This window comes from Papio anubis, chromosome 17 (genome assembly GCF_008728515.1).
Source record: "Papio anubis isolate 15944 chromosome 17, Panubis1.0, whole genome shotgun sequence".
Classification (NCBI taxonomy): Eukaryota; Metazoa; Chordata; class Mammalia; order Primates; family Cercopithecidae; genus Papio; species Papio anubis.
The window spans coordinates 43,442,269-43,465,093 of NC_044992.1; the positions used below are offsets into that span (position 1 = coordinate 43,442,269).

The following is a 22,825-nucleotide window of genomic DNA, read 5'->3' on the forward strand; positions in this document are numbered from 1 at the left end:
ATATTTTTGTTTTAGACTGTTTATTTATACCTGTTGGTTTAACACTAGTTCAGTTAAGATGTTTTCAAAAATGTTATATTTATTTATTCATTTATTTATTTATTTTGAGGCAGTGTTCCCAGGCTGGAGTGCAATGGTGCGATCTCAGCTCACTGCAACCTCAGTCTCCTGTGTTCAAGCAATTCTCCTGCCTCAGCCTCCCAAGTAGCTGGGATTACAGGTGCCAACCACCACGCCCAGCTGTTTTTGTATTTTCGGTAGAGACAGAGTTTTGCCACGTTGGCCACACTGGTCTTGAACTCCTGACCTCAGGTAATCCACCCACTTTGGCCTCCCAAAATGCTGGGATTACAGGTATGAACCACCATGCCTGCCTTTTATTTTATTTTATTTTTTGAGACAAAATCTCACTCTCACCCAGGATGGAGTACAGTGCTGCGATCTCAGCTCACTGCAATCTCCATCTCCCTGGTTAAACCGATTCTCCTGCCTCAGCCTCCCTAATAGCTGGGACTACAGGCATGCATTACCATGCATGGCTAGTTTTTGTACAAAATGTTAATTTTTGAAGTGTCAAAGAGTTTTTGTTAATGAGAAAACAGTAACACTCCTTTGTCTTTTTGTAGGCCAAATGCATAAAATAAATTCCCAGCATTTTCTGATGTTATCCACAAATCTAAAATATTTGTGATTTTTATTTTTATAAGATACTAGAATGTAATAAAGGCATTTCTGAGTTATTTTCATTTTCTAAATGAGTTTTAAATTCAGGTTCACAATGATCTAGTCAATTTGACACCTCTCTTAGTGGATTATAGGTAGCCACAATGTGAACATCTGTACCTATAGTTATACCTGATAGATATACCTCAGCTCTAATTTGGGATGTTACCTTTAGAAGTTTAAGAAAAGGCACATTCGGCCGGGCACGGTGGCTCACACCTGTAATCCCAGCACTTTGGGAGGCCGAGGTGGGTGGATCACCTGAGATCAGGAGTTAATTAGTATTTGATTTCTTCTTTGACCCTGGGCGTGGTGGTTATTGGTGAAAGTTAAGATTGCTTCAGCTGACTTGTGTGATGACTAATGCACATTAGTTTGTATTATCTTATATGGAAATGTGGAAACTGTTGATGCTTGAAGGTAATTAGGTAGTACCTAGGAAGAGTGCGTCTCTCCTTTGTCCTCTTTTACTGGTTGCACTTGCACATTATTGAGGAAAACACAATGGCAGTCTTGTTTAAATGTGTGTGTAAAAAACTACAGTGAAATTTTTTTATGAAAGCTTTGTCTAAAACTGAAGGTGACAAGCATTTCTCAATTTCACTTCTTACAGAGAGTGGATTAGATGGACTGCTTAAAAATTGTTTGACATAGTACATTTTTATTAGATGAGACTGTAGTTCTGGTTTTTGACCATATAAAATATAGGCATCTGAGAACAGCTTGTAATGCTTATCCAAAATAAGGCCCAGTGATATATCACATTTGAGGTTTTTGTTTGTTGTGAAGATGACTGTTACAAGTTGACGTTGGTAGCTTTTTGAGTGTATTTCAGGTCGATATTGTGAGCACCTTTGGAAATGAAGGACATTTATAAGTATGCGTTGATACTGTGATAACAAAACCCTTTTCGATATAAATTTTGTTTCTATAACTTCTACTTTACATACAAAATTCAAAGTTGACAAGTTTATTTAGGTTTTACCCATTTGAAAGCTTACCATTTTGTTTCAAGAAGATGAACTAAAAATATACTTTAAATTTTGAGTCTTTAGTTAAAAGTGGTTACTGTGAAACCCAGACTACAGGTGAATCAATTTGAAAATCAGAATGTATTTGAAAATCAGAATGTAACCTAACTTTCTAGACATTCTGAAGGAAGGTATGAGTTTCACTAGCTAAGGATAAAATTTACACCCTCAAACACGAGTCTGGAATTCTGTTATTTGCTTTGTATTGTAAAGGTATTTTGTTGTTCAAAAACCTAAGTACATCTTTTGAGACTGTTGTTTACCATTAACTCAGTAGGAGACAGTATGGTAAACTTGGACTAGGAGTTAGAAAAGCATAATTCAAACACTTGTCCCATCACTTACCAGCAATGACAATGGGAAAGTTGAGCCTCATCAGTAAAATGGGAGCAGCATTTGTGTTAGTCTGTTTGCACTGCTGTAAAGGAATACCTGAGGCTGGGTAATTTGTAAAGAAAAGTGGTTTACTTGGGCTCGTGGTTCTGCAGGCTGTAGAAGCCTGGCAACGACATCTGCTCGGCTTCTGTTAAGGGCCTCAGAAAGTGTACAATCATGGCAGAATGCAAAGGGGGACACAGGTGTATCACATGGTGAAAGAGCAAGCAAGAGATTGGGGGGAAGTGCCACTGTCTTAACCAGATCTCATGTAAACTCAAAGCAAGAAATAACTCATTCCCTCGAGGACGGCACCAGGCCATTCATGAGGGATCTGCCCCCATGACCCAAACACCTCCCACCAGGCCTCACCTCCAACATCGGGGATTACATTTCAACATGAAATTTGGAGAGGACAAAACATCCAAACCATATCAGCATTCCAAGTCATTGTAGGGTAATCATGCATAAGTAGGTTAAAAAAAAAAAAAAAAACCCACATGGTTTCATTCCTGTCATTTTCCTGTGGTGTTGCTTGTGTGCAACATTCTTACCTTCCCCCTTCTCCATCTGACTTCTGCTTGTCCTTCAAGACCAGCCGCAGCTTTATCTCATCTCTGAAACTTCCCATGGCCTGTTCACCACCTCCCTTCACACACTGCCACTGTATGTTATGTGTATAGGTGAGTGTATTTATTTAGCAAATACTTATAATAGTGCTTACTGTTGCTAAGTATTCTCATAAGCATTTATACCAGTAATCCATGAGGTGGATACTACTACTATCTCCATCGTACATATACAGAAAATTAGACATAAAGAAGTTAAGTAACTTACTCAAGGTCATGACCCACCTATGAGGTTTTAGAGCCAGATTTCTAATGCAGGCAGTCTGGTTTCAGAGTTTGTGCTCTTAACAGCTATACTGTGTTTTTACTTTTTAAAAAATTATGGGTGTGATGGCTCATGCCTGTAATTCCAACTCTTTGGGAGGCTGAGGCAGGCAGATTACTTGAGGCCAGGAGTTCGAGACCAGCCTGGATAACATGGTGAAACCCTATCTCTACTAAAAAAAAAAAAAAAGTATGTATTTAAAAGTAGACACAAAGTCTCGTTATGTTGCTCACATTAGTCTTGAACTCCCTTGCTTCAAGTGATCCTCCTGCCTCAGCCTCCCAAAGTGCTGAGATTACAGGCATGAGCCACTGTGCCTGATCTGCTGTGCTATATTTTCATGTCTGTCTCTCCAGGTACACCTTTGAGCACCTTGATGGTTCCAACTCCTACAATACCTAACACATAGTAGGCAATTCATAAACATTTAACAAATACATGATAAATATGCCTTATGTAGGCCAGGCGCAGTGGCTCACGCTTGTAATCCCAGCACTTTGGGAGGCTGAGGCGGCGGATCACGAGATCAGGAGTTCGAGACCAGCCTGGCCAACACAGTGAAAGCCCGTCTCTACTAAAAGTGCAAAAATTAGCTGGGCGTGGTGGCAGGGGCCTGTAATCCCAGCTACTAGGGAGGCTGAGGCAGGAGAATCACTTTGAAACTCAGGAGGCAGAGGTTGCAGTGAGCTAAGATTGTGCCACTGCACTCTAACCTGGGCAACAGAGCTAGACTCTGTCTCGGCGGGGAGGGGGAATATATATATATATTTTCAGCTCCAGGTGCTCTAACCACGTCCACAGTTCTTTTCTTACCATACTTCTTTTTTCTTTTTTTTTTTTTAAGAAAAAAAATGTTGCCCAGGCTGGTCTCCTGGACTCAAGCAATTCTCCCACAGTACTGAGATTACAGGCATGAGCCACTGCACCTGGCCCGTACTTCTTATGTTTGCTACATAACTCTGCTTTATTAGTCCCATACTTCTTCCTTGATTTAATTTTGAATACAGATATTTCTGCTATACTGCCATATACGCTTTTCCAAAAAGTCCCCATTCTGCAAAATTGTGCCCTAAAGTAAACAGGATTTATGGTGAAAATAGAGTTGAGGCAAACCACTCTAAATCTGTGGAACACCGTAGTCCTTGCACCAATAAAAACAAAAATAAATGTTACAACTCTTTTAGAATTTGTCTAGCAGGTTTTTTGGTCTTCGTGGAAAAAAACCCCAAAAATAAAAAAAAATTAAAATAAAATTAACCATAATAAAAACATATTAAATCTCCACTGGCATATGTTTCAGTGTTTACAGACTTAATTCCTTGGGTGGTTGTTTCCTTCTCTGAGATTTTGGACCATGAGGACCTTTGCTTCCAATACAGACCAGTTTCATCAAAATAAATTTTTTTTTTTGTTTTCTTTTGAGACAGGGTCTCACTGTCACCCAGGCTGGAGTGCAGTGGCACAATCTGGGCTCACTACAGCCTCTGCCTCCTGGGTTCAAGCAGTTCTCATGCCTCAGCCTCCCAAGTAGCTGGGACCACAGGTGTGCAGCACCATGCCTGGGTAATTTGTTTGTGTGTGTGTGTGTGTGTGTGTGTGTGTGTGTGTGTGTGTGTGTGTGTGTGGAGACGAGATTTCACCATGTTGCCCAGGCTGAAGGCCTCCCTTGTTTTATTGCACTTTGCTAACAAATTGAAGGTTTGTTGTAACCATCCATCGAGCAAGTCTGTCAGTGTCATTTTTCCAGCGTGCTTACTTTGTGTCTCTGTGTCTCATTTTTGTAATTCTCCCAATATTTAAAACATTTTCTTTGCTGTCTGTTAATGGTGATCTGTGATAAGTGATCTTTGATGTTACTGTTATAATTGTTTTGGGGTGCTATAAACCATACTCATATAAGATGACACACTTCATTGATAAATATCATATGTGTTCTTACTGTTCCACAGACCAGCTGTTACCCCATCTCTCTCCCTCTCCTCAAGCCTTCCTATTCCCTGAGACACAACAATATTGAAATTAGACCAATTAATAACTCTACAGTGGCCTCTCAGTGTTCAAGTGAAAGGAAGAGTCACCCCTCTCTCATTTTAAATCAAAAGCTAGAGATGATAAAGCTTAGTGAGGAAGGCATGTCAAAAGCCAAGACAGGCCAAAACGTAGGCCTCTTGTGCCAAACTATCAAGTTGTGAATGCAAAGGAAAACTTTTTGAAGGAAATTTAAAAGTGCTACCCCAATAGGCTGGGCACGGTGGCTCACACCTATAATTCCAGCACTTTGGGAGGCCAAGGTGGGTAGACCACCTGAGGTCAGGAGTTCGGGACCACCCTAGCCAACATGTTAAAACCTAGTGTCTATTAAAAATACAAAAATTAGCCGGGCGTGGTGGTGCGTGCCTGTAATCCCAGCTATTCGGTAGGCTGAGGGAGGAGAAATGCTTGAACCCGGGAGGTGGAGGTTGCAGTGAGCTGAGGTCATACCACTGTACTCCAGCCTGGGTGACAAAAGTGAAACTCCATCTCAAAAAAAAAAAAGAAAAGTGCTATCCCAGTGAACACACGAATGATAAGAAAGTGAACCAGCTGGCTGGGTGTGGTGGCTCTCTCCTGTAATCCCAGCACTTTGGGAGTCCAAAGTGGGCGGATCAACCGAGGTCAGGAGTTCGAGACCAGCCTGGCCAACATAGTGAAACATCGTCTCTACTAAAAATACACAATTAGCCAGATGTGGTGTACACCTGTAATCCCAGCTACTTGGGAGGGTGAGGCAGGAGAATCGCTTGAACCCAGAAGGCGGAGGTTGCAGTAAGCTAAGATCACGCCACTGCACTCCCAGCCTGGGTGACAGGTGAGACTGTGTCTCACAAAAAAAAAAAAGTGAAACAGCCCTATTGCTGAGATGGAGAAGGTTTTAGTGGTTTGCATATATCAAGCCAAACACAACATTCCTTTAAGCCAAAGCTAGAACAAGATCCTAACTGTTCAATTCTTTGAAGGCTGAGAAGTGAGGAAGCTACAGAAGAAAAGATGGAAGCCAGCAGAGAGGTTGGTTCATGAGGTTTGAGGAAATAAGCTGTCTCCATAATGTAAAAGTGCAAGGTGAAGCAGCACATGCTGATGTAGAAGCTCCAGCAAGTTATCCACATCTAAGATCATTTTCTGGTGTAGACAAAATAGCCTTATATTGAAAGAAGATGCCATCTAGGACTGTCATAGAAGTGAATGCCTGGCTTCAAAAGATAGGCTGACTCTCTTGTTAGGGGCTAATGCAGCTGGTGACTTGAAGGTGAAGCCACTTTACTATTCTAAAAATCCAGAGGGCCTTATAAGTGATGCTATATCTACTCAGCCTGTGTGTTAGAAATGAAACAATAAAGCCTGAATAACAGCACACCTGTTTACAGCATGGTTTACTGAATATTTTAAGCCCACTGTTGAGATCTACTGCTCAGAAAAAAAGATTCCCTTCAAAGTATTATGGCTCATTGACAGTGCACCTAGTTACCCAAGAGCTCTGATGGAGATGTGTACAAGGAGATGAATGTTGAGTGTTGTTTTCATGCATGATAATTTAACATTCATTCTGTAGCCCATGGATCAATGAGTAATTTTTACCTCCTAGCTTTATTTATAAAATTGATTTTGTACTATAGCTGCCATAGATAGCGATTCCTCTGATGGGTCTGGGCAAAGTAATTTGAAAACCTTCTAGAAAGGATTCACCACTCTAGATACCATTAAGAACATTTGTGATTCATGGAAAGAGGTCAAAATATCAACACAAACAGGAGTTTAGAGGAGTCGATTCCAAGCCTCATGGACAACTTTGAGGGTTTCAACGCTTCAGTGGAGGAAGTCACTGCAGATGTGGTGGAAATAGCAAGAGAACTAGAATTAGAAGTGGAGCCTGAAGTGTGACTGAATTGCTGCCATCTTTTGATAAAACTCGAACAGATGGAATCTACTTCTTGAGATGGAATCTACTCCTGGTGAAGATGTCGTGAACGTTACTGGAATGACAAAGGATTTAGAATATTCCATAAACTTAGTTGTCGAAGCAGTGGCTGGGTTTGAGAGGATTTACTCCAATTTTGAAAGAAGTTCTACTGTGGGCTAAGTGTTATCAAACAGCATCATATCCTACAGAGAAATCTTCTATGAAATGAAGAATAAGTCAATGCAGCAAATTTCATTGTTGTCTTATTTTAAGAAATTGCCACAGCCATTCCAGCCTTCAGCAACCACCACCCTGATCATGCAGCAGCCATCAACATTGAAGCAAGACCCTCCATTGGCAAAATGATTGATTCACTGAAGGATCAGATAATCGTTAACATTTTTTAACAATAAATTATTATTTTATTCTTTTTTTTTTTTTTTTTGAGACAGAGTGTCGCTCTGTCGCACAGGCTGGAGTACAGTGGCACAATCTTGGCTCACTGCAAGCTCCGCCTCCCGGGTTCACATCATTCTCCTGCCTCAGCCTCCTGAGTAGCTGGGACTACAGGTGTCTGCCACCATGCCCAGCTAATTTTTTGTATTTTTAGTAGAGACCGGGTTTCACCGTGTTAGCCAGGGTGGTCTCGATCTCCTGACCTCGTGATCCGCCCACCTCAGCCTCCCAAAGTGCTGGGATTACAGACGTGAGCCACCGCACCCGGCCACAATAAATTATTTTAAAATTAAAGCATGTACATTGTTTTTTAAGATACAAAGCTGTTGCACACTTAATAGACTACAGTGTAATGTAAACATAACTTATATGCTCAAGGAAACCAAAAAATTTGTGTGACTTGCTTTATTGAGGTATTTGCTTTATTGCGGCGGTCTGGAGCCGAACCAGCAATATCTCTGAGGTGTGACTGTTCTCTCAGCTTCATCAGGTATAAAGTGGAAAGAGTTTTATTCATGAAGTCACTGAATGAACCGTTGCTTGCATTAAAGGAAGATACAGAAGTAGAGTGTTTAGCTTTTTTCTTGAGGTCTTCGTGTATTGCTAAGGCTTGCTTTCTCTGTAATTTTGAGAAAGCTTGCTCCTGATCACTTCAGACATTTAACTTGAGAAAATCTTGTATAAACTAACATTGCTTCTGAGTTATTCTGCTATCATTTCCCTATTTACTAATAGCATTTGAATTAATTCACATTAGAGAAATATGCTTTGTAGCAGAACTCATCTTTAGTCTCTTTTAAAAAGCTATTTTATTGAGTACCATCTTAATCAGTGATTGTGAAAGCCAAATATTTGATTTGATCTTTGCCTCAAGACTGAATTCTATACAGGCTTTGTAGCTCAAATATTTCAGTTTTACATTAAGCACTTGCCTCTTCCTCTGCAAATCCCTGACTTTCTTTATTTATTTTATTCTTGATTATAAATTGATCATTATTTTCTGCATTCATCCTTTTCATGTGATAATTTGTTAAATACAACTAACAGTGTTACAATACAACACACTTGTAATAGTCCATTTTCCCACTAGAGCTGTTAGCTCTTGTGGTATATTATCTACCTTCTGGGATAGCTGATAATTTCACTGATCATTTCACCACTGTATAATACAAGTTGCTGATCTTTTAGCCTCCAATAACGTTCCTTGCCTCCTTCCACCCAGCTCCTAAGGCTTTGTCATATATTTTAGGCTTTTTGGTGTAAGGCAGCACCCCACTTCTGGTGTCTACTCGTGGCAGCTTGGATAAGCCAAATTATGCTGTGGTAATAAACAATGCAAGATCTCAGTGGCTTTAAAAACACACTGTGTGGCTGGGCGCAGTGGCTCACGCGTGTAATTCTAGCACTTTGGGAGATCGAGGCGGGTGAATCACCTGTGGTCAGGGGTTCAAGACCAGCCTGACCAACATGGTGAAACCCTGTCTCTACTAAAAATACAAAAAAGCTGGGCGTAGTGGTGGGTGCCTGTAGTCCCAGCTATTCAGGAGTCTGAGACAGGAGAATCGCTGGAACCCAGGAGGCAGAGGTTGCAGTGAGCCGAGCCTGGGTGACAGAGTGAGACTCTGACTCAGAACAAAACAAAACAAAACAAAAACACCAAGAAAATACACTACGTCTATCCAGTGGGTCGTCTTAGTTGTTAGGGGACCAGAGAGAGCAACCATCACCTGAAAGATTGCTAGCCACTATGCCAGAAGGAAAAGAGATCTGAAGGATTTCATATTGGTTAGTAAATGCCCTGCCTCTCCCTGTCACTTCTAATAATATGCTGACCAGAAGTAGTCACAAGACCCCATCCAACTATAGGGAATAGGAGTTGTGGGCGTGGTTTAAAAAGTGTAGCCTAGGCTGGGTGCAGTGGCTCACACGTGTAATCCCAGCACTTTGGGAGGCTGAGGTAGGAGAATTGCTTGAACCCGGGAGGTGGAGTTTGCAGTGAGCTGAGATTGTGCCACTGCACTCTAGCCTGGGTGACAGAGCAAGACTCTGTCTCAAAAAAAAAAAAAAAAAATTAGCTGGCCATGGTGGTGTGTATAGCCCCAGCTACTCCAGAGGCTGAGACAGGAGAATTGCTTGAACCCAGGAGGCGTAGTTGCAGTAAGCCGAGATTGCACCATGCACTCCAGCTTGGGCGACAGAGCAAGACTCCGTCTCCAAAAAAAAAAAAAAAGGTGTAGCCTACCATGTGCCCGGAAAGCCAAGAGTCAGAAATATTTGGAAAATGAATTAATGATTACTCTTTATTTTTTTTCTTTGTCTTTCTGGTTTTTGTTTAACTTCTAGCTTTTGCTAGCTGATTGAATTTTAAATCACTCCTCCCTTACTTAATTTGAGATAATTAATATGAGTTTATTTAAATGATACTCATAGTAGTTCATATTATTTCCATGGGTGAGAAGTTTTGGCACATGTAGAATAAGGTTGCTAGGATTTTCCTACTTAAAATATGAGGGATGAAACTGGTACAAAAAGATAAGCAGTTAAAAGAATAGTTGAGTTTAAATTATTTCAAGGTGTCATTTGTCATAGTAGAAATAGACCATGAGCTTTGGAGTCAGGCAGGCCTGTAGTCAAATACTACGTCTGTCATTTGATAGACTTGTGATCTTAGACAAATTATGTTGCCTGTCTGAGCCACAATTTTACCATTTATAAGTACAAGAAAGTATGAAGGTATTATTCAGATGTCAGGTAAAACATGGTAGCACTTATTACCACAAATTCCTGAAATTCCATTAAAGCTAAAGTAAAATAATTTTTTTTTTTTTTTGAGACGGGGTCTCGCTTTGTCACCCAGGCTGGAGTGCAGTGGCCGGATCTCAGCTCACTGCAAGCTCCGCCTCCTGGGTTCACGCCATTCTCCTGCCTCAGCCTCCCGAGTAGCTGGGACTACAGGCGCCCGCCACCTCGCCCGGCTAGTTTTTTTTTTTTTGTATTTTTTAGTAGAGACGGGGTTTCACCGGGTTCGCCAGGATGGTCTCGATCTCCTGACCTTGTGATCCGCCCGTCTCGGCCTCCCAAAGTGCTGGGATTACAGGCTTGAGCCACCGCGCCCGGCCCAAATAATTTTTTTTAAAAAAAGAATAAATTCACAAGGAAAAAGAAAATGGAAGAGAAGACAAAGGACTAGTGTAGGAGTGATAGAAATAATTGTGAACTACTCATAGTCATAATATTAGTCATAAATACTGATTTTTTTCAAAGTTGTGATATAATTATATTGGGAACATGAGGGAAGAGTTGGGAACAATAAGGTAAAAAAACTAGAGAGCCAGGCGTGGTGGCTCACGCCTGTAATCCCAGCACTTTGGGAGGCTGAGGTGGGCGGATCACGAGGTCAGGAGATCAAGACCATCCTGGCTAACACGTGAAACCCCATGTCTACTAAAAATACAAAAAATTAGCTGGGGGTGGTGGCGGGCGCCTATAGTCCCAGCTACTCGGGAGGCTGAGGCAGGAGAATGGCGTGAACCTGGGAGGCAGAGCTTGCAGTGAGCCGAGATCACGCCACTGCACTCCAGCCTGGGTGACTGAGCGAGACTCTGGCTCAAAAAAAAGGAAAACTAGAGAGAGAGAAGGTAATATCTGAAATTGAAATAAAAAGTCCAGAAACAGAAATATAATCAAATTATGTAGAAATATGGAATTAAATGGAGAGAGGGGCAGCTAAAACAGCCTATTGCCTCCAGGGAATGGGACTGAGATAAATTGGAGTACGGCCAATACATTTGAATTGTGAAACTATGAATTTTTAAAATGATTATTTTGATAAAAATTGAATTTAAAAACCAGTCCCACCAGCCTGGGTAACATAGGGAGACCCCATCTCTAAAATTTTTTTTTTTAATTAGCTGGGTGTGGTGGCACATGCCTGTGGTCCTAGCTGTTTAGGAGGCTGAGGTGGAAGGATCACTTGAGCCCAGAAGGTTGAGGCTGCAGTGAGCCATGATTGTACCACTGGACTCCAGCCTGGGCAACGGAGTGAGACCCTGTCTTCCCCCCCCGCCCTTCCAGATGGAATCTAGCTCTGTTGCCAGGCTGGAGTGCAGTGGCGCGATCTCAGCTCACTACAATCTCCACCTCCCAGGTTCAAGCGATTCTCCTGCCTCAGCCTCCTGAGTAGCTGGGATTACAGGCACACGCCGCTATGCTCAGCTAATTTTTGGATTTTCAGTGGAAACGGGGTTTCACCATGTTGACCAGGATGGTCTTGATCTCCTGACCTCGTGATCCGACTACCTCGGCCTCCCAAAGTGCCAGGATTACAGGCATGAGCCACAGCACCTGGCCCGAGACCCGGTCTTAAAAAAGAAATCAACCCCACAGTTTTGTGGTGGATATTAAATAATGAACAATAGAAACTATTACAGTGCCTATGTCCATAGCAGGCATTTAATAAATACTAATTTCCAGGGCGCGGTGGCTCACACCTGTAATCCCAGCACTTTGGGAGGCCGAGGCGGGCGGATCACAAGGTCAGGAGATCGAGACCACGGTGAAACCCCGTCTCTACTAAAAATACAAAAAATTAGCCGGGCGCGGTGTCGAGCGCCTGTAGTCCCAGCTACTCAGGAGGCTGAGGCAGGAGATGGCGTGAACCTGGGAGGCGGAGCTTGCAGTGAGCCGAGATCACGCCACTGCACTCCAGCCTGGGCGACAGAGCAAGACTCCGTCTCAAAAAAAAAAAAAAATACTAATTTCCTTCCTTTTGTCGATTGTTGTTTACAGTAATATTCGTACGACTCAGAGGATAGGTGGGTTGGCTAAATAGCAATGTGAGTATGTCACTAAGCAAATTGTATGCCCTTCTAAGCTTTTTAAAAATTAATATTGGATGGTTTTATTTTTCTTGGAACCATATCAACTTGATGGGTATGGTTTCTTAGAATTTAGACTCCTGTGCAACTGACACATAAAAAATCACCCACTTACTGAGTGGGTGTAGTAAGCTATGCACAGAACAAATGTTAAAATATTTGACAACTTTGAAATTATTCCAATAAACCTGAAAACAATTATATTTATACCTAGATTATAAAGTATTTAAGGCCAAGGACATTTTTCTTCTCTTCTATAGTTATGTCAATTAGCTATTTTATTTCCAGGGACCACAGTGCCTACCCCACTACCACCTTTGTTCTGCGAGCTCTCACTGTGGTGGACATGTGATTGATGTTGAAAGAAAGTCAGCCAATATAAAGCTGTTGTGTGTTTCATGCCCAACACATTGTAAACTAGACTGTAAAGGTCTTGTGGATAGAGACCATACGTTTTGCCATATCAGCATATTCCGTAGTATCTAGGAAAATGAATGCTGTGCAATATTATTTTATTCATCAAATATATACTGTATGCTAGATACTGTGCTAAGCTCTGAGGATATCTCAGTGAACTGGACAGATGTGGCTTTTGCTGTTGTAAAATTTATAGTCTAACAGAAAATGTTTATGAATTCCTGTAATCAAAATAATGGCCCATACTGAAACATTTAAGCAGTTAAAAGCATTGTGTATGTAAAGAGTTTAATAATTTTGGCCGGGTGTGGTGGCTCATGCTTGTAATCCCAGCACTTTGGGAGCCCGAGGTGGGTGGATCACGAGGTCAGGAGTTCAAGACCAGCCTGGCCAAGATGGTGAAACCCCGTCTGTACTAAAAATACAAAAATTAGCCCAGCGTGGTGGCAGCTGCCTGTAATCCCAGCTGCTTAGGAGGCTAAGGCAGGGAAATCGCTTGAACCCGGGCAGCAGAGGTTGCAGTAAGCCAAGACTGCACTACTGCACTACTGCACTCCAGCCTGGGTGACAGAGTGAGACTCCATCTCTAAGTAATAATAATATTTAATAATTATTATTATTTAAGCTATGTTTCTTGTGATTTAAATTCATGCTATAAAAAGGAAATAGTGGTATTATCTGATTTTTTTCCTCTTTGCTTTTCTTTGTAGATAAGATGCTCCCAAGTCCCTTGCAGCTCTCTTCAGAAGAAAAATCACTAGTGCTCTGCTCTTGCCGTAATACCAAACCTTTTTGACTCATGCTTTGGTGCTGCAACACTGGAAGAATTGCACACAATTTCCAGGAATATCTTTTTTTCATTTGAGTGATTCTTTGTGGATGAAAAAAGATTTGAGTCTTAATAATTACCTTGTTTTAAAGCTATTTTCTTTATAGTCTGAACTGCTTAATAAATTGGGCCACTTACCAATGAGCCACACAGCCAGTTCTTGTCAGGAACTGGTTGAAAACTGTGCTGCGCATGTAGCAGGAATGGCACAAGAAGATAGCCGTCGTGGTCAAGTGCCATCTTCCTTTTATCATGGTGCCAACCAAGAACTTGACCTGTCCACCAAAGTGTACAAAAGGGAGTCAGGAAGTCCGTATTCTGTGTTAGTGGACACCAAGATGAGCAAGCCACATCTCCATGAAACAGAAGAACAGCCGTATTTCAGGGAGACAAGAGCAGTGTCTGACGTGCATGCTGTTAAGGAAGACCGGGAGAATTCTGATGACACAGAAGAGGAAGAGGAAGAAGTCTCTTACAAAAGGGAGCAGATCATAGTGGAGGTAAACCTTAATAATCAAACCTTAAATGTGTCTAAAGGGGAAAAGGGTGTCTCTTCTCAGTCCAAAGAGACTCCTGTTCTTAAGACAAGCAGTGAGGAGGAAGAGGAAGAGAGTGAGGAAGAGGCCACAGATGACAGCAATGACTATGGAGAGAATGAAAAGCAGAAGAAAAAGGAGAAGATAGTAGAGAAAGTCAGCATTACACAAAGGAGAACCAGGAGAGCTGCCTCTGTTGCCGCAGCTACCACTTCCCCTACTCCCAGAACTACAAGAGGTCGTAGGAAGAGTGTAGAGCCACCTAAGCGTAAGAAGCGGGCCACAAAGGAGCCCAAAGCACCAGTCCAGAAAGCTAAGTGTGAAGAGAAAGAGACTCTGACCTGTGAGAAGTGCCCCAGGGTATTTAACACTCGCTGGTACCTGGAGAAGCACATGAACGTTACTCACAGGCGCATGCAGATTTGTGATAAATGTGGCAAGAAGTTTGTCCTGGAAAGTGAGCTGTCCCTTCACCAGCAAACAGACTGTGAAAAAAACATTCAGGTAGGTTTCATCACCGAGAGGGCAAACTTTTCAGGATAAAACCTGGCTGTTCAGATTCATCTGGTATCCGCCCAAGAGAATAAATACAATAGAGGCTGAAGGGACAGATTTCACCAATTTATCATTTGAAAAGCTCCTGCTTTGGTCTTTTCTAAACCAAGGCTTTTATTTCGAAAGCATTAAGTTTGACGCTGGACTAGTGGGAACCCAGGCACACTGGAAGGGGGATCTGTTATAGTTGATTGACCAGGAGGTTAAAATCAACACCAACTTTGCACTGAGATTCACTGTTGTAGGACATGTAATAGAATTCATTCTGGCATCTTCTCTGTGGAGGTAGGAGTTACTGATTAAAGGTTAGGAGTAGAGAAAGGTCCCTTTCTGGGTTTATAATGATGCCAGATTCTAGTACAGCTGATGGGGACAAAAACCATCATGACTCAGACCGGTGGAAATGGAAGATCTTCAGCAGTGAGTTTGCTTTTACCATTGGAGAGATGACAACACTAAATTTGCCAAGAGGCTGAGCCCATGGGAATATGCAAACTTTAAGCAGAGGCTGAGCTGGTTGAAAATGTTGCCCACCTGGCACTAGGTTTACATAATGCCACTGTACAGTATTGTTAAGGTAACAAAATAATGGTATTCAAACCAGGTTGGTGTCGTGAAAGGACTATATTGTGATAGGTTAAAGAGGTATGCTAATTATATTATGTCAAATGGATTGCAGTTATATTGGTTTGCACATGTGAATGCATATTAATGAATATAAGAGGTAAGTCTATTCATGTCTCCATAAGATATGTAACAGAAATATTTTGTACTATATTTAAGCTAAACTTATAAAGGATAAATTGTGTTGGTTTGTTTTGTTTTTTTGGTGTACTTCTAATATTGGTAGTTACTTTTTAAGTTTCACTTTTCTTTCATTGCTTTTAATCAACAACTGAGATCATTGCTCTACTTTAAAGAGTTTTAAAAAATGGAAATTGCATTTGCTAAAAATTCACCGCTTTTGATTCATCAGTTGTGACTTGATCTCTGACACGCTGGGTAAATAAAAGAAGACTGAGTCATGGAGCCCATATCCTCCGGTAACTGCCAGTGCCCTGGCTTGGATAGGAGTTGTCTGCAACACTTCAGGCCAAAGGGAGTGTGGTGCACTGCTGTACACTAGGGAGTGTGGTGCCCTGCTGTACACTAGGGAGTATGGTGCCCTGCTGCGTGCTAGGGAGTGTGGCGCACTGCTGCACTCTAGGGGTCAAACTTGGATTCTGTAATGATCCGTTACTGAAAGTGTTCTTGATCTTTATATATAGGTTTTGTGGGGTGTTTTTTTTTTTAAACTTAAATCTGTTTAAGTTACAGAAAAGAAAACATTTAATAAATACTTTTTGTGTGTGACTTTCCTCACGATTCTTCATCATACTACTTTTAAATTTGTGTTTTAAGTTTTGTGGATTCTACTAAATGAACTTCATTCAAATTCCTAAAGAACACTGTGCTTTGTTCTTACGTATAGATCCTAATAATCCTGATGACCTGGTAACAAGTAAAAACTAAAACCCCAGGCTGGGCATGGTGGCTCACACCTGTAATCCTAGCACTTTGGGAGGCCAAGACGGGTGGATCACCTGAGGTCAGGAGTTCGAGACCAGCCTTACCAACATGGAGAAACCCCGTCTCTATTAAAAATACAAAATTAGCCAGGCGTGGTGGCGCATGCCTGTAATCCCAGCTACTCGGGAGGCTGAGGCAGGAGAATCGCTTGAACCTGGGAGGCAGAGGTTGCAGTGAGCCGAGATCGCACCACTGCATTCCATCCTGGGTGACAGAGCGAGACTGTGTCTCAAAAAAAAAAAAAAAAGAAACTAAAACCCTGCCCTAAGCCTGGGTGCAGTGGCTCACGCCTGTAGTCTCAGAACTTTGGGAGGGTTGCCTGAGCCCAGGAGATTGATCCTGCAGTAAGCCATGATAGCACCACTACATTCCAGCCTGAGCAGCAGAGTAAGACTGTCTAAACAACAACAACAAAAAACCTGCCCTACAAAATGTCTGATAGTAGTAGTCTGTCCTTTTCTAGAGCATTTTCCAACCAGAGGTTTATATTTTAACTCTTAGAGTTCTTGTTTCCTGAAGTGACAATGATGTTTAGAGAGATCTTTATTTACAGTGAATTATTTACATGTTCCCATAAGTGTCCAAAAGCCTAATGATTACCAAGAGCTTTCTAGTATTGTTTTGCTTTAACTAGAAATACTGTGATACACATGATGCCTAATATTACAGGCTATTAATGATTCATGATACAAGGAGCTAGGCAGTGTAGCATGTGTTTTCTACAGATTCTTGCAAGAGAGCTCTGGAACTGGTCTGTAAGGGAAAAGGGATAGACTTTAGTTAATTAAAGTTTAGACCAAAAAAAACTTTTTAAAAATTTTTTAAGAGTGAGGCTGGGTGCAATAGCTCACACCTGTAATCTCAGCACTTTGGGAGGCCGAGGCAGGCAGATCACGAGGTCAGGAGTTTGAGACCAGCCTGGCCAACATTGTGAAACCTCGTCTCTACTAAAAATACAAAAATTAGCCAGGCATGGTGGCACTGGCTACTCGGGAGGCTGAGGCAAGAGAATCGCTTGAACCTGAGAGGTGGAGGTTGTGGTGAGCCGAGATCACGCCACTGCACTCCAACCTGGGTGACAGAGTGAGACTCCATCTCAAAATAATAATAATAATTTAAAAAGAGAGAGTGATACTAAGAGTTTAGAGGGTATATTCTGCCAGAGGGAAGTGTTTGAAATTGTAAATTAGATTTGGGGAAATATAATAACATTTCAATTATTCATGTTAATGCTCCAAATGCATTTTTTTTTTTTTTTTTTTCTGAGACAGTCTCGCTCTGTTGGCCCAGCTGGAATACAGTGGCGCAATCTTGGCTCACCACAATCTCCGCCTCCCAGGTTCAAGCAATTCTCCTGCCTCAGCCTCCCGAGTAGCTGGGATTACAGGCATGCGCCACCATGCCTGGCTAATTTTGTATTTTTAGTAGAGATGGGGTTTCTCCATGTTGGCCAGGCTGGTCTCAAATTCCTGACCTCAGGTGATCCACCCGCCTTGACCTCCCAAAGTGCTGGGATTACAGGCGTGAGCCACTGCGCCTGGCTCCAAATGCATTTTCTAAGGCGTAAGAACATTTTTATATTTCTACATACCTATAATACCTATACCACTAATATGTATTTTGTTTCATCTTGTCTTTATTATACTAATTTAAAATTAGTATATATTCTCTGGTAAACCCTTACTAACTGATGTGGAGGAGGCAGCCACATTTGCTTAATACATATATTTTTAAAACTTGAATCTCTTGCAACTTCTGTTTAAAAATAAAAAAGCTTGGCTGGGCGTGGTGACTCATGCCTATAATCCCAGTACTTTGAGAGGCCGAGGCAGATGGATCACGAGGTCAGAAGATCGAGATCACCCTGGCAACATGGTGAAACCCCGTCTCTACTAAAAATACAAAAAAATTAGCTGGGCGTGGTGGTGCCCGCCTGTAATCCTGGCTACTTGGGAGGCTGAGGCAGGAGAATCACTTGAACATTGCTTGATGTTAGTGGAACTTTCCACTTTTTGTCTTAGTTTTTGCCATTGTTTTCATACTCCCAAAGAGTGTCTAAAAGATGCATCTTAGAAAAAGAGAACATACAGATGTTGGTGTTGGAATCTGGGCTCTGTGGAAGAATAGCATTTATCTGGATTCTGGCCTTGTGCCATGAACCTGAAGCACATCCATTTCATCTGCCAGTAGGCTGGTATGGCATTCTGTAAGCCCCTATAAATATTATTTCTATTTATCCTGCTCAGTGTGTTTCCTGTAACAAATCGTTCAAGAAACTCTGGTCCCTTCATGAGCATATCAAGATCGTCCATGGATATGCAGAAAAGAAATTTTCCTGTGAAATTTGTGAGAAGAAATTCTATACCATGGCTCATGTGCGGAAACACATGGTTGGTAAGTTTTTCTGCTTTTCTCTCATACCTATAATTTTCCCTTGCTCTTCTGTGTACTTTATGCCTTGGGTTGGGCAGAATGTGAGGAATTGCCCTAATCAGTTTTGACCTGTTGAAACTGAATGCAATATGTCTTCAGTAAGTATCACCAAATTGGATGATATAGTCTTCCACACCCAGATTTCTTTTCAACATTATTTTTCTCTTCAGATATTACTATTATAGCCTCACAAAGGCCTGGTGTGGTGGCTTGCGCCTGTAATCCCAGCACTTTGGGAGGCTGAGGCAGGCAAATCACATGAAGTCAGGAGTTTGAAACCAGTCTAGCCAACATGGTGAAACCCTGTCTCTACTAAAAATACAAAAATTAGCTGGGTGTGGTGGCGCATGCCTGTAATCCCAGCTACTCGGGAGGCTGAGGCAGGATAATCACTTGAATCCGGGGGGCGGAGGTTGCAGCGAGCCAAGATCGCACCACTGCACTCTGGCCTGTGCGACAGAGCAAGACTCCATCTAAAAAAAAAAAAAAAAAAAAAGGCTCACAAATCAGTGTAGAAAATTAGAAGGGCATATTTGTTTTACAGTAGGATACATTTTTAGTTTGAGCTTTTTGGTGGATTTGTTTTGACACTAAGTACATTCTATGTTGCAGCACACACAAAAGACATGCCATTTACATGTGAAACCTGTGGAAAATCATTCAAACGCAGTATGTCACTCAAGGTGCACTCCTTGCAGCATTCTGGAGAGAAGCCCTTCAGATGCGAGGTAAGGAATGTGCTACCTACAGGCCCAGGCCTAGGGGTTAGTGTTTGCATAGATGGCGGACCAGTGAGAGAGAGGTATGCTGGAGCAGGAGGCACAAAGCTGCCTTCCACAGAACCTTCAGAGCTCGGTGTGTTCTGAGCTCGGTGTGTGCTGTCACTGCCTGAGCTTGGTGTGTGCTGTCACTGCAAGGTAGAAAAATGTCACTTTTAACGCACTGTTAACTCTTAGATTAGGTTAACTTAGAAGTAACACACAATGACTTATTTTTCTTTTCTCAGTGATTCTGAGAAGTCGAGTATACTTCAATGTTAATTTTGTGAGAAAATTTCCCTTTTATTAGTAACTCACCTGCAGAAATATAGCAAAGCCAAATAGCTGACACAAGCAGGTTCTATTTTGAGTATGAAAAATAAGCCTAATATCAGAGACTATGTTAGGGTGGGCTCAGGTAAAGCTACTATGCTTGGCATTCAAAAATCTCCAACTGTGTCCAATGCAGAACTGTGACGAAAGGTTTCAGTACAAGTACCAGCTACGCTCCCACATGAGCATTCATATTGGGCACAAACAGTTCATGTGCCAGTGGTGTGGCAAGGATTTCAACATGAAGCAGTACTTCGACGAACACATGAAAACACACACTGGTAAGAATTTCTTGGGAAAGATACAGATAATGTCTCAAGCACTTGTTGATCATCTGTGGGTCTGTTTTTTAAAAAATCAAAACCACAAATTTGCATATGAAGCAAAAATCTCACTTTAAATAAACCTAATATGTAAAAATGTAGATTAGTAATACTGAAAAATTTAGCTCTAATAACTCTGATTGTTTAAAAAAGAATTGTTTGTGAGTGCCTTTTAACTTTGAGCTCTTTTAAGACAATGAGGTCTTTGCATGGGGTTCAGGAACTCCTGAAATTGTATGAAACTTGTTTTGTGTATGTGCATATGTTATTTTCCTAAGGAAAGGGTTCTGGAACTTACAAGGATGGAGGACACTGATTGCTTTAATAGAATACCCTTCTCTCTGTTTTTTTTTTTTCTTTTTTTCTTTTTTTTTTTTAAAGACAGGGTCTTGCTTCCATTACTCAGGCTGGAGGGCAGTGGCACAGTCTCAGCTCGCTGCAGCCTCTACCTCCCAGGCTCAAGCCATCCTCCCACCTTAGCCAACCAACTGGCTGGGACCACAGGTGCGCGCCACCATGGCTGGCTAATTTTTGTATTTTTTGTAGAGACAGGGTTTCACCATGTTGTCCAGGCTGGTCTCGATCTCCTGGGCTCAAGCGATCTGCCTGCGATCAGTCTCCCAAAGTGCTGGAATTACAGGTGTGAGCCACCAAGACAGCCCCTCTCAGTGTTCTTAAAGTTTGATTTTACATGATTTACAAAAATTCACTACTTTTCAGGAACACATCCATTCCGTGAGGTTAATTAATATTTTAACCACTTTGTGGTTTTAGGAGCATATGTTCCATAGCATGGATTTGAGTCTTACAAGCATTTGATTATCCTGCTTCCAGGGAACTGGCTAAAAGAATAGCTCCCCTATAAACACTATCATTGTATCTCAGTCTAAACTTGATGTTCTGGGATTAGTCATCTTCACATAAATTGAACAGGATGAAACATTTTTCAGGTTTCTAAATAAAATATAATGACAGGATTCCAGGTTGCATTAGTCTACAGAGTAGTGAAGCTAGAAAGAACAACAGAGATTATCTTGCTTAGCCTGCTGTTCTTTTTGCTTAACTAGTGGTGGGGAAATTCTGCCCATGGCTGGATCTCTTTAGTTCGCAGTTCTCTGTTGAAGCCCAAAGAAAAACGCCTACCTAGTGGGCTTCTTTCTCATTCAGAACAGAGCACCCTCAGATTTTAAGGATTTTTAGTCTAGATGAAGAGTCATGAAAGCAGTTTAATTAGTTAAATTAGACCTGAAAAGAAAATGATAACTTTGCAGATATAGCCAAGTGGATGGCAGGATACATCAGAATAGTTAACAGATTCTCCTTATAATTTGGTGGCTCTTGGATAGGCTCTTAGTTCTAATGTCATTTTTAGGGTTCAGGTTTGTTTGTGTGTGATACGGCAAGAAAACATGGAACTAAACAGTGCGTAAGTTTTGGGGGGTTTTTTGGTTTTCTTTCTTTCTTTTTTTTTTTTTCCTAGATGGAGTCTCGCTCTGTCACCCAGACTGAGTGCAGTGGCACGATCTTGGCTCACTGCAGTGCCACGATCTTGGCTCACTGCAACCTCCACCTCCCAGGGTTCAAGTGATTCTCCTGCCCCAGCCTCCCGAATAGCTGAGATTACACGAGTTCACCACCACGCCTAAATTTTTTTTTTTATTATTTTTAGTAGAGACAGGGTTTCACCATATTGGTGAGGCCAGTCTAGAACTCCTGACCTCAAATGATCCACCTGCCTTGGCCTCCCAAAGTGCTGGGATTACAGGAGTGAGCCACCACCCCTGGCCAGAACATAAGTTTTTTGTGAAGGTGGAAGTTGTGTCATATTCACACACACTGCTTGGCACATAGATGCTTGGTAAATGTCACAGAATTGAAAGGAACCTCTAGCACTTAAGTCTCTGCCTCTGCATCCGCCTTATCTTACCTGCCTGTCTCCCTGTGTGCTTTTTTCCCCATTCCTTCCTCCCTCTTTCTCCTGTATTTCTTTGTTTCTTCTCCTTTGTCATTTTTTTCTTTGGACCCTTAAATGTTCATAATGTGAAACTGAAGTGTTTCTTTCATGATTATTTTAGTTATTGTATAAATTTATGTTGAGTATTCGTCTTTGATCAAATAGGCAAACTGAATACTTCTTGTTTCTGCTAAAGCAATACAACTACCTAAATTCCTACCCCCTAAAAAATTATTATTATTATTATTATTATTATTATTCAGACGGAGTCTTTCTCTGTCACCCAGGCTGGAGTGCAGTGGTGTGACCTCCACTCACTGCAACCTCCACCTTCCAGGTTCAAGCAATTTTCCTGCCTCAGCCTCCCAAGTAGGTGGGACTACAGGTGCACACCACCGTGCCTGGCTAATTTGTGTATTTTTAATAGAGATGGGGTTTCACCATGTTGGCCAGGCTGGTCTTGAACTCCTGACCTCAGGTGATCCACCTGCCTTGGCTTCCCAAAGTGCTAGGATTACAGGCATGAGCTACCATGCCCAGTCCCCCAAATTTTTATCTTTCTCATTAAAGGTGTAATTCATATACACCTGGACGTGGTGGCTCACGCCTGTAATGCCAGCACTTTGGGAGGCCAAGGCAGGTGAATCTCTTGAGCCCAGAGGTTCAAGACCAGCCTGGGCAACATGGCAAAACCCCAGCTCTGCAAAAATACAAAAGTTAGCCATGGGTGGTGACACACGCTTGTGGTCCCAGCTACTTGGGAGACTGAGGCAGGGAGGATTGTTTGAACCCAGGAGATCGAGGCTGCAGTGAGCTGTGATTGTG

At 41.8% G+C, this 22,825-nt stretch overlaps 1 protein-coding gene and 1 non-coding gene across 4 annotated transcripts in view; both read left to right on the forward strand.

Annotated features, from left to right (window-relative positions):
* The window catches only part of ZNF652 (zinc finger protein 652), a 66,506-nt gene that overhangs the window by 31,052 nt on the left and 12,629 nt on the right, over positions 1-22,825 (forward strand). For 2 of the 3 annotated variants that reach the window (XM_003912707.5, XM_017950544.3), the window contains exons 2-5: positions 13,421-14,579; positions 18,446-18,593; positions 19,245-19,360; positions 19,860-20,004. In XM_003912707.5, the coding sequence (XP_003912756.3) occupies positions 13,680-14,579; positions 18,446-18,593; positions 19,245-19,360; positions 19,860-20,004 (1,309 nt within the window). In that variant the 5' untranslated portion in view covers positions 13,421-13,679. The remainder of the gene's footprint in view (positions 1-13,420; positions 14,580-18,445; positions 18,594-19,244; positions 19,361-19,859; positions 20,005-22,825) is intronic. The other variant, XM_017950545.3, reaches the window with a different exon arrangement.
* On the forward strand, positions 4,188-4,251 carry LOC116271111. The gene has a single exon (XR_004179552.1). It is a non-coding gene; the product is annotated as a U7 small nuclear RNA (small nuclear RNA).